General features: G+C 35.3%; 1 protein-coding gene across 1 annotated transcript in view; it reads right to left on the bottom strand.

The window, feature by feature from the left end:
• The window catches only part of HOOK1 (hook microtubule tethering protein 1), a gene marked incomplete at its 5' end in the record, with an annotated part of 69714 nt that overhangs the window by 50523 nt on the left and 7315 nt on the right, over positions 1 to 11876 (bottom strand). The window contains 3 exon segments of the mRNA XM_006154924.3: positions 3189 to 3321; positions 3789 to 3839; positions 6241 to 6313. Coding sequence (XP_006154986.2) covers positions 3189 to 3321; positions 3789 to 3839; positions 6241 to 6313 — 257 coding nt within the window.

Here is an 11876-nt window from a genome sequence, read left to right as displayed (position 1 = left end):
TGCTGAACTTCTACTAATATTTACCTACCAAAGAACTGAATTTCCTTTAAAAATGAGGGTAAAACTGCCTAGTAGCACTCGGAATTAGAGTATGAAAATACTACATATTACATCAATATCTGAAAGATGCAATAAAATAGTCCCATGAAAAATCATAGCTTAAAATGTCAATTTAAGCTTAGAATAGAAATGCTGATTAATTTACAAGGGAACAGAAAGAATGAAAGAAAAGAACAAAAATTTAATAGCATAAGCAAAATAGATTCAAAGATAAAAGTGGGTTTTTTGAAAAAGACTAATAGAAGCAATAAATTCCGATAAGATTAATTAAGCAAAAATTATAAATAATCAATAATTAAAATAAAAATAATAAGAGAAAAATAAAGAAAAACACAATCACAGTAGAAGTTGCCAGATAAATAAATTAATTACTATTTTCAATCTGCGATGAAATATTTAGAGAAATTTTAACTTTCCATAAGTAAATGTCCCTCACTTTAATGAAAACGCTTAATATATAGATTTGACTTTATCTACAACTGAGAAATAAAAACTAGCTCTAAAGAAAAAGAAATTATTAGTAATGAAAGAGATGGACTTATGTCAAAGTTTTCTGATATCCAATCCCTGTCTTAAAAATAAATTGGCAAACTACAAATAATTTCGTATATTTTTATTACTGAGTCTGAATTAATCCTGTCTTATACTGTTTCTTGATTAGACCACGTTGTATTTTCTAAGGTCCTAATTTGCAATATTTTGCACACTTATGTCCCTAAAACTCCTTTATAAAAGGTGAGACTTGTAAACCTATAAATTTTAATTAATACATTTTATAAATCTTGGTATTAGTACAAAACTGAGTTTGGAGGAGTTATGAGAAAAAGGTCAGCATCAGAATTTCTTAGTACAAGACGAAGTTTAGATGGCGAGTGCAGGAACTCTTAGCTTCAAAACTCTCACCACTTGGGTTGATACAAGCCCTCCCAGGAAGGAGATTCGAGTCTGTTCAGCTCACTATGTTATTCATTGCATGCGACCAAAAAATGATCTTTTGAACTCATTGGAACTCTTATTTTTTAATAATGAAGATAAAACTATTTCCTGATGTTTACTATTTGTTAACCTTGTTTTAAGTTTATTTTTACCTATTTTTTTTCTTTTTTTGGAGAGGTTTTTGCTATAGGGCACATGTGTTCACCAGAAAGAGAGAGACAGAGAGACAGAAAGCGAGAAATCACCCCCCAGGGGGGATGGCCACGCCACAATCCCTTCTCCTCCATTCCCCTCTTGGGATCTTGGACACGGATGAACATGTGCCTGGCGTGAGTTTAAGCCACCGGGTCTGGGACTCGAACCGTTGTCGACTACATGGGAGTTCAGCAACATAGCCATTACACTTATTGCTGGTCCCCCTATTTTTTTTCTGAGAGAGAGGGAGACAGAGACAGAGACACAGAGAGAGGTTCTTAGGGCACAATCCACTCCCAGCCTCAGCCAATTTGGATCATAGGCATGTACACATATGCCAGTGTGCAGGAGAGACCTCAGAACCTGAACCCAGGACCTTCTCCTGTGGCCTCAGCAACACAGAGCACTGCGCTACCACTGGGCCGGTACTGCTAGGCTGCCTGCTGACCTTCTACTAATATTTACCTACCAAAGAACTGAATTTCCTTTAAAAATGAGGGTAAAACTGCCTAGTAGCACTCGGAATTAGAGTATGAAAATACTACATATTACATCAATATCTGAAAGATGCAATAAAATAGTCCCATGAAAAATCATAGCTTAAAATGTCAATTTAAGCTTAGAATAGAAATGCTGATTAATTTACAAGGGAACAGAAAGAATGAAAGAAAAGAACAAAAATTTAATAGCATAAGCAAAATAGATTCAAAGATAAAAGTGGGTTTTTTGAAAAAGACTAATAGAAGCAATAAATTCCGATAAGATTAATTAAGCAAAAATTATAAATAATCAATAATTAAAATAAAAATAATAAGAGAAAAATAAAGAAAAACACAATCACAGTAGAAGTTGCCAGATAAATAAATTAATTACTATTTTCAATCTGCGATGAAATATTTAGAGAAATTTTAACTTTCCATAAGTAAATGTCCCTCACTTTAATGAAAACGCTTAATATATAGATTTGACTTTATCTACAACTGAGAAATAAAAACTAGCTCTAAAGAAAAAGAAATTATTAGTAATGAAAGAGATGGACTTATGTCAAAGTTTTCTGATATCCAATCCCTGTCTTAAAAATAAATTGGCAAACTACAAATAATTTCGTATATTTTTATTACTGAGTCTGAATTAATCCTGTCTTATACTGTTTCTTGATTAGACCACGTTGTATTTTCTAAGGTCCTAATTTGCAATATTTTGCACACTTATGTCCCTAAAACTCCTTTATAAAAGGTGAGACTTGTAAACCTATAAATTTTAATTAATACATTTTATAAATCTTGGTATTAGTACAAAACTGAGTTTGGAGGAGTTATGAGAAAAAGGTCAGCATCAGAATTTCTTAGTACAAGACGAAGTTTAGATGGCGAGTGCAGGAACTCTTAGCTTCAAAACTCTCACCACTTGGGTTGATACAAGCCCTCCCAGGAAGGAGATTCGAGTCTGTTCAGCTCACTATGTTATTCATTGCATGCGACCAAAAAATGATCTTTTGAACTCATTGGATTATGCCAATATAATACATCAATTCCATGTATATCATCACACCATTTACTTGGATACACTGGACAAGCATTCTTAACAAAAGAGCAGAACATGACCAAGGAGAAGCCTAGATTATCATTTAATAGCAGAAGATTTACTTATGAAAAACTGAACTGACCTATTACATCAAAATAGATACTGTGTTAGATGATAAGCACAATTTCTACTGAGTAGTCACTAAATATTAAGCCCTGGATATATTAAGTTAAACAAATTAGACTAAAACACATTTAATTCATGTACTGAATAGGAATCTCAGAATCCAGGTACAAATTGGATACTCAAGATATGTTTTTTTGTTTGTTTGTTTTTAATGGCAAGTAGGTCTGCCAGCTTCCACTTTAGGGTGCTTTCTCTCAAGTGGTAATAGTAAACTTTCATACCACCTTATATAGTAATGTAGGTGGATTCTGGAAAGTAGAAATCTCAGGTAACAGAAATTCACTTACCTTGCTTTTTTTCACAGTTGACTGCACAGCCTAAAATAAGCTGAAGTAACCTCCCAAGCTCCACAGAATCTGAACATTCAGTTATTTGGTTTAAATCAGGGATAAGTTCTTCAGGTATCTGCTGCCCCAAAAACTGCAGTGTCAAAATAACAAATTAGATCACACATTTACATGGGCTACACATATTTACTAAATGCAGTTACTAAGAGGAGAGTAAAGTATGAATAAGTTCATGAAATGACTCAGATAACAAACGGCAAAACAATAAATACTGATTAAAGCTAGTTAGCGATGTTCTGGCAACCTCTCAAAATTTTAAGTAATCAACAAAAACAACTGTGTTTGTTTTGGTATAAAACCAAAACATACTGTTAGAGAGAAGGATTTGTTTAATTTAGGAAGCACCTGGCCTAGTCTATTATGATAAACCTTACACTTTAACATATTGAATGTTCTAAATATGAAAATAGATAAAATATACCCCTAATATGAATTTCATTCCAGTAAAATGTTATGAACAAAGGCCAAATCATTTATCTGTGTTAATGTAATTGTTGTATAGAATTTTACATTTTAAACAACACCAGATAGTTTTCATACCTCATGGTAATAACTCATAATTCCTTGAAGAACCTTCTTTAAGTTACTAGCCTAGTATGAGAAAGAGAGTACGAATTAAATTCTTATTTTACATTAATAATGAAAGAAAATTTGTGCCAAGATGAAAGACAATAAAAATTTCTTTGGATTAAAAAAAATGACAAACAAAAACACTGCAGTAGAGTTCTATAAATACAAGGATGTAACATGTTTTAAATATTAAGAGATTTAGTGAGTGTTTGGTTAACTGCAATGATTCTACATAGAGTGAGTCACAATGATTTCGAGTGCCCACTTTAGTTATGTAGCTCTGAACATGTCTACTTCAGCCATAACAAGTTAACAGGGTTTAGACTTACTCTCTTGCCACATACAACTAGAAAACAGGACAAACTACATGAAACAATTGTTAGAAGTTTTAGACAATAGGAACGATAGGACTTTCCTTTCTGAAAAAAAGGAAAATGAAGCAAGATGAGCCCTACACCAGTCCAAGATTTCTTTCTTCAGGAAATTTTCAGACCATGGCACAGGGAAGTGAAAAATAAACAAAGTCAGATGTTCTCAGTGAGCTGAGAATTCAGGCATCAGGTGTTTAGAAAAGATGAGGCTCTGAGAATTCACAGGGCAGAGGAAGAGATGGGAGCTATGGAGAAAAAGAGCTCCTGAAATATAGAATGGTTCCTTTGACTTTTCAGCTAAATACTGATTTAAATGTGCATGGGTGAAACTCATTGTCGTCTCTGAGGAGAGAATAATCCCAGGAACTATCAGCTAAACAATTCCCCAAAGACTCTACAGGACCCAGGATTTCTGAAGAGACTATGTTGTATGCACAAAGCATTCACTAAAGACCCTTGAAAGGTCACAATTCAGGAGTGGATCTAATCCATCTCAGGGGAAAGAATAAGTTTAGATCTGTTCTCCCTACAGCCTAAAGTCTTGAAAGGATCAAACTGATCTACAAGTTATCTTTACTACCTGCAAAAAACAAAGTCCAATATTCTTTAAATAAAAAAGTCTAATATTCAGTAATAATTAATTCCTAATGATGAGCATCAAAAAAAAAAAAATCACGACATGTAGGAAGAAGAAAATGAAGACCAAAATGAGAAGAAAACTCTTCAATCAACAGAAATGGGGCTCAAAAATTAAAGAATTGGAAATCAATGATAAAACTGCTAGCTTAAAATGTTAATATTTAAATGGGAAAAGGGACTGAAAATTATTTAGGCTCCCATTTTCTTTTTCTTTTTTTTTTTTTTTTAGAGATATAGGGCATGTGCACTCGCCAGAGAGACAGAGACAGATAGAAAGCGAAAAATCACTCTCCAGGGGGAATGGCCACACCACAACCCCTTTTCCTTCATTCTCCTCTTTGGATCTTGGGCAGACACACACACATGCCCAGCCTGAGTTTTAAGCCACCTAGCCCAGGCCTCAAACCATAGTCAACTACATGACAGTCCAGCAACGTAAGCATTATGCCTTCCGCTGGTCCCTTAGCTTCCTTTTTAAGTGGTTAAAAAGAAAAAAAAAAGACACCAGTAAATATTAGAAAGAAAATAATAAAGATTAGAGAGGAAATCAATGAAGTAAAAAACAAACGTTAGTTCATAGGGGGAAAAATAGATGGACTTGAAATACATCTACCCAGCATATCAAAGAAAACACAAAAACTTAAAAGGCAAATTTCTAATATCACAAAAGAAAGAGGAAACACTGCTAAAAAGCATACAACCACTAGCATAGTAATACAGTTGAGAACAAATTAGATAATTATATTAAACAAACAAACATCATACAAAACACATTAGAAGTTGACTTAGAAGTAGACAATTAGCTCAGCACTTTCTTACAAGGTTAAACTTCACTCAACTCAGCAATTCCATTCAGTAATTTACTCCAGAGAAATTTAAAATGTGACTAGGTGAAGACTAACACATGAGTATTCATTGCTGCTGTATTCATAAGAGTCCAAACCAGAGACAATAATAAACATCCATCAACAGACGAAGAGTTAAACTGTGGTACATCAATATAATGAAATTCTACTCAGCAAAAAAAAAAAAAAAAAAAAGAACTAATACGAGCAACATGAATTAGCCTCAAAAATGTTACACCAAATGAAAGAAATTAGGTACAAAAGGGTGCATATTGTATGGTTCCATTTATATGAAATTCTAGAAATGAAACCTATGGGGACACAGCAGACCCTGGCCTTGCAGGGCCACAATGGGAGAGGGATTAACTGAGATGAGACCTGAGCGCATGTTATCATTTTCAGTTAATGGAAATGTTTTATATTTATGATGGTATTTATAAGAAGGCACGTGCTGTGTCAAAACTCAAACTGTGCACCATAAAATGCACCCAAAAGTCAATTAAAAAAAAAAAAAGACTTTGCAAGGTAACAATTTTAGGACCACATTCTTCCCCACATTCTGCATACCTTTATTCTCCAGTTGTCTCCAACATCCTCTTTAATTCGGCTTAACCAAGATTCATTGAACCAAGCTACATCACTAAAACAAAACAAAAATGTCAAACACTAAAACCTTTCATTACATGAAAAATACCCAATTGAATCAACACAGAGTTACTTTATATCTTAAAGCCTATCCTTAATAAAATAGTAAGTATCATTTAAATGAACTTACTAAATTGTCTGTGATTCCTAGAGAGTTCATATAGAATTCCTCATATTAAATTATTTAAGTCATTAACCCCTTCAAATGAACATTTACTGACGACTATTTAATACTAGGTACCCTGCTGGAAATTGGACAAAATGTGAAAGCTCCAACACTGAAGGAGATGGAAAAAAAAAAAAGAAACAGAACATTGTAATGAGTTTCTATAACATATCAAGCTAATGTTTTATCATGTTATTTCATTTAAATATCAAAGTAACTTTGCAAAGGATCTATTGCTATTACCTTACTGTTGAAGGAACTGAGAATCAGAGAACCCTAAGTAATTTGCCCTGAGTGACACTAGAACAAGGCAAAGTCAAAAATAATTTACTCGACTGAGTATAATTTAGTAAATTACGTTTAATTCTGTAATCTACAAAGATGAGTTTCATTTTAATTAGAAGGAAAACATCATATATATAAGGCCAAACCAGAGAATTATTGTACTAGGTTTTTGTTTATTTGGTAAGTTTTCAAAAGACAATCTTAGACTATATATGTTGATCTACATGTGTAGGTTATATTTTCAAGAAATACTTGGAAGCTTATTGTGAGAAGGGAATTGAGCAAGATTAATATGAAAATAAGTAACTTACTATAGTATTTCAACTCCTACAGAAACAGCTAGTAAAGGAGGAAAAAGGAGGACAGTAAAGAATACAACCAACTATACCCAAAGGAAAACGTGATAAATCCTTGTAAGGGTTAAGCAACTACAGAAATCACTGTTATTCCTGAAATCACTGTTTCAGATGTTCTAGTTCAGAAAAAAATCCAAAAACAGCTTCACCATTTTCAATTACTTTATTTGGAATTTGTAATCATTTTCTTTTGATCAAATTAATGTTAATTGTGCTCAGCTCTTCCCAGATGCTAGCAATTAATTTAATGAGTCAAACCGTCAAAGTAAATTTATTTTTTTTATGTCAGAGTAAGTCATTAAAAAACCCTCAACAAAAGAGGTGTGCCATACTTCACGTCAACTTGGCTAGGCCACTACCTAGATATCTGGTCAAATATATCCAGACATTGCAGTGAAGGCATTTTTTAGAAGAGAGTCACATTTAAATCAGTAGATTCTGAGTAAAACAGATTAATCCCCATAGTATATGTGGGTCTCATCTAATCAGTTGAAGGCCTTAAGGAAAAGGCTGACTCCCTCCCTAAGAACGAGCACATTCCGCCAGCAGAGAGCCTTCAGACTCTGGCTGCCCTTCTCTGGGTCGACAGCGTGTTGGCTGGCCCATGCTCCACTACTGCAAGAATCAATTCCTTAAAATAAATGCCAGTTTCATGAACACAAACACACACACACACCCCCATGGGCTCCGTTTCTCTGGGAAAGTGTGACTATTACACCAGTCTTCTGACTCTAAAACACGTAAGTACATGATTCTCTGTTATCATTCTCATTAGAAATTGGATCTACAGGGACTAGGAGATGGCTTAATGGTTACCTTGCTGGACTCCCACATAGTTGACTGCGGTTTGAGCCCCAGACCTGGAAACTTAAAACTCACAGAGGGTGCATGTATATGCATGCCCAAGATTCTCAGAGGAGAATGGAAAGAAAGGAACTGCACGTGGTCATCTCCCCGATGATGTGGTTTCTCACTTTCTGTCTCTCCAGTGAACGCATGTGCCCATTAGCAAAAATTTTTCTAAAAAAACTAAGAAATTGGATCTTGAGGAGCCTGGTGGTGGCACAGGGGTGGAGTGAGACCTTCAAAGGAGAAGTCCTAGGTTTGCATCCAGGGACTTCCCTGAGCGTGCCAGGCACACATGCACAGGTCTATGATCCAGGCGTGTAATGTCATGGTGATTTTGTTGGGATTGCCTGTTTCTGTCTGTGTCTCTGACTCATAGAACAAACTAATAAACTGAAAAATATTGGATCTAGTTTCTAGTGTTTGCAAGACAACTTCTCCATTTGCCTTGCATTGCTTGTCTTACTTTGCCTTCCATCTCAAATCAATGTTAGCCCTGAGAAACATGTTCTAAATTCTCCATAACACCACATCTCCTGCTTTTTTTATAAATAAATTCACTGTTCTCGAACTATTATTATGGCAGTCAGTCTTTCCCACTATTAAACTTGCTATTCAACCTCAGAAATCTCTGCATAGCTCTTTTTTTTTTTTCTCTTTTGCATGACACCATATTTGCATGCCTTAACAGGATTATTGGCCCCTTTTATTAAACTTCCCAGAACTTCAAGGTCACTTAAGAAACAACAAATAAAGGCCACACTGGAATAATGAAGCAAAATATGGCCTAATCATTTTCTAATAAAACTAAGAATCATTTCATGACTATGGAATCTGCTTTCAACAATTTTACCGACTTCAATTCTCGTGCCACTTCAATGAACATGCTGAGACTATGCTTTGTTTTCCTAACTGCCAGAGGGCTGTGGGCTCACAGAGAAAGATGGAGGAGGAGGGGATAACCTGACACACAGACACCCATGAGGCACGGTCATGCTGCAATCCCTTCTCCACTTCTCTATCCTGTCAGGATTTGGGACATGCACGCACATGTGTCTGCCATGGTTTTCAAGCCGCTGGGGCTAGTGTGAGAACATATGGCTGTCTCCCTTCACCACTAGGCTACAGGGTTGGCCTGAGACTATCCTTAAATAATAAAAAACCTTCTGTACCTTACACATCAAACCGTGATCTGTACTTGGGATGTACACACCTGATGTTTCATTCCAGTGACACTGGAGTCAGATCAAACTACTGCAAATCCTAACTTTGCTATTTGCTTTCCAAAAGCAAAGCCATTTGTCTACAATCCTGTCTCATATGTAACCTGAGGGTAAATGTAGTATCTACTCCAGAAAACAGTAAAAATGAAAGAAAATAATATATATAGTAGAGTTTACAATGCTGTCTTTTATCTAGTAAATAATCAGATGTTGGCTATCATGGTTAACCATTTTAAATGTTCAGATATCTGCTGAATGAACAAATAACTGCATAATATATTTAAGGTCTCTGAACATTCTAAATTCCGTCTAATTCTACTTGTAAAGAAATACCTAGTAAAAGATAATAGCAACAAGCAGAGAGGTTACCTGACGCTTAAACTGACAAAGCTAAGTCTTTCTTTTAAGGAAGTGGGAAGCACTCTTTGTAGGTGTTTTGGATTGATATTTAGAGAAAAGACATGCTGAGATCCTAACCTCTAGCAACTGCGAGTGTGACCTTATTTAGAAACGCAGATGTAGTCAAGGTAAGATGAGTTTAAGCTAAATCAGGATGGACTCTATTCCAATACGGCCGGTGCCCTTGTAAGAGAAATGACTCAAACACAGACACAGAGGGAAGACAGCCATTTGAAGCCAGAGGCAGACACTGAAGGTATGCTGCCACCAATCAAGGAATACTTGAAAATCACTGAAAAAGGCAAGGAAATAAAATAATGGTGGCTTCTGCCTCAATTTGAAAGAGAGAGGTACAAATTACATATTCAAACTAAAGATAATAATTAAGGAACTGCAAAACCTTAGTAATAACTCCATTACTCCCCATGTCTAAGTCATATAGTTTGAACACGACATTTTTTTAAGTATTATTTTAATTTAACTTTGTTTTATTAGTATTTAATTTGACCAGAGGAAGAGGGAGAAAGAGAGAGAAAGTGAGAAAGCAAGCCTCCAGGTCCAAGATTTGAACTGCAGTCAGCCATGTGGGAGTTCAGCCTCTTTAACCATCACGCCATCTGCCGGTCCCTGGACATGACTTTTAAGATATTATTTAGAGGCTTATCTGCCTCACCTAAATTAGGAGTTACTGGTTAGATTTTGCTACTGCTAACATGTAGAATTTCCCTTCTCACCTATGTAACAACTTACATGTGATTCAATGTTAGTCACAATAGCCATCAACGAATATGTTACAAATTATAACATATATAAAGTGCTCCGAAATTATTCATGAAAAAATTAGCCCTTTTAACAGAATCAGGATGCACAGATATAACTAGCGGAAATGTATGCTTTTAAGTCTCAGTATCCAGAATCCAGATGACTGAGAAAGCTTCGAAACTGGAAAGGGAGTTAAAAAAAAAAAAGGAAGAAAGAAAAGGAAATTAAAAGTGTCTCCTGGATGATAAGGAGACTTAGACATCCAAGAACATGTAAAAACAGTCAAATTTTATTGGGTCATCAGAAAGGTCATGATGTATTTTTGCATAGAAACACATAGAAAAATACGTCATGACTTTTTCAATGACCCAATAGGTCACTGGCCACCTGTTTAATGAAGAAAGAGGGCTTTCTGATTTATGTTTATTTCTCCTGCAATAAAGTTATTAAAAGAAGAGACAAAATAAACAAAACCAGAGGGCGAAAGGATAAGCAGTAACAGTAGAATACAAAAGCTGTGAAAAAAATGAGTTGGTGATAAAGAAAACAGTTTAGCTAAGATCTACCTGACCCTACATTAAACACTACATGCAGTGCTAGAATAGAAGAGGTCAAAGAGCTATACACATTATATCTTGGTATAAATGGATCTCTTGTGTTGTCACTGTGGTTTAAATCTACAACAGCCCACCGACACACAAGGCAATGACATCTTGGGCTGGCCATTGGCATGGTGGTTGGGGCCGGTAGATCCCACATGGCTGACTATGTACAATTCAAGTCCTGGACCTGGTAGTTTGAGAAACACACTGAGCTTGAGTGAGTGTATGCCCCAAATCCCAAGCGGAGAAAGGAGGAGAAAAGGCTATGGGATGGCCATCCCCCTGAGAAGTGTTTTCTCACTTTCCCTTTCTTTTTGTCTGTCCTTCTCCAGCAAGTGCACTTAACCATGACAAATTAAACTTTTTTTAAAAAAGGACACTTTTATATATGGCACTGTTTGAGTGAGTGAATACACACCAGCCCTGCATCCATATCTACCACAGTGTAGTTGCACCTAAGCCAATACCCAGAACACGTCACCTGAGAAGACAAGATGTACATTCTATCAACAGTGATGAATTTCCCAAACCATCAGGGAAAAAGAATGAGTTCAGAATGCTGGGTTCTGACCAGTTAAATCATTCAAAAACCTAACAAGCATAAATAAAAATAATTAGAAATGTTCTTTAAAAAGCATGGGAGTAAGGTATATTTTAGAATTATCATCATACGCCCAACAAAGAAAATATATCTCTCAAACTGTTACTCTTGAGTTAACCATAAAATCTGCTTAATCTAATTAAATCATTTAGAAGTTTCTAAGTAATTCGAATTTTTAATATCATTTTAAGTTGGTTTTCTAAGAATATATAGGATTTTTGCTAACCCTTCTATAGGATTTTCAATGTCAACTACAGCAAATATTTTAAGGTTTTTGCCAGATGTCAATTTATGTGGGCCAGAGACAGTGAAAGGGAA

Source organism: Tupaia chinensis, unplaced genomic scaffold, assembly GCF_000334495.1.
Source record: "Tupaia chinensis unplaced genomic scaffold, TupChi_1.0 Scaffold000425_1, whole genome shotgun sequence".
In the NCBI taxonomy this organism is placed as follows: domain Eukaryota; kingdom Metazoa; phylum Chordata; class Mammalia; order Scandentia; family Tupaiidae; genus Tupaia; species Tupaia belangeri.
This window is presented reverse-complemented; position numbering and strand designations above follow the sequence as displayed.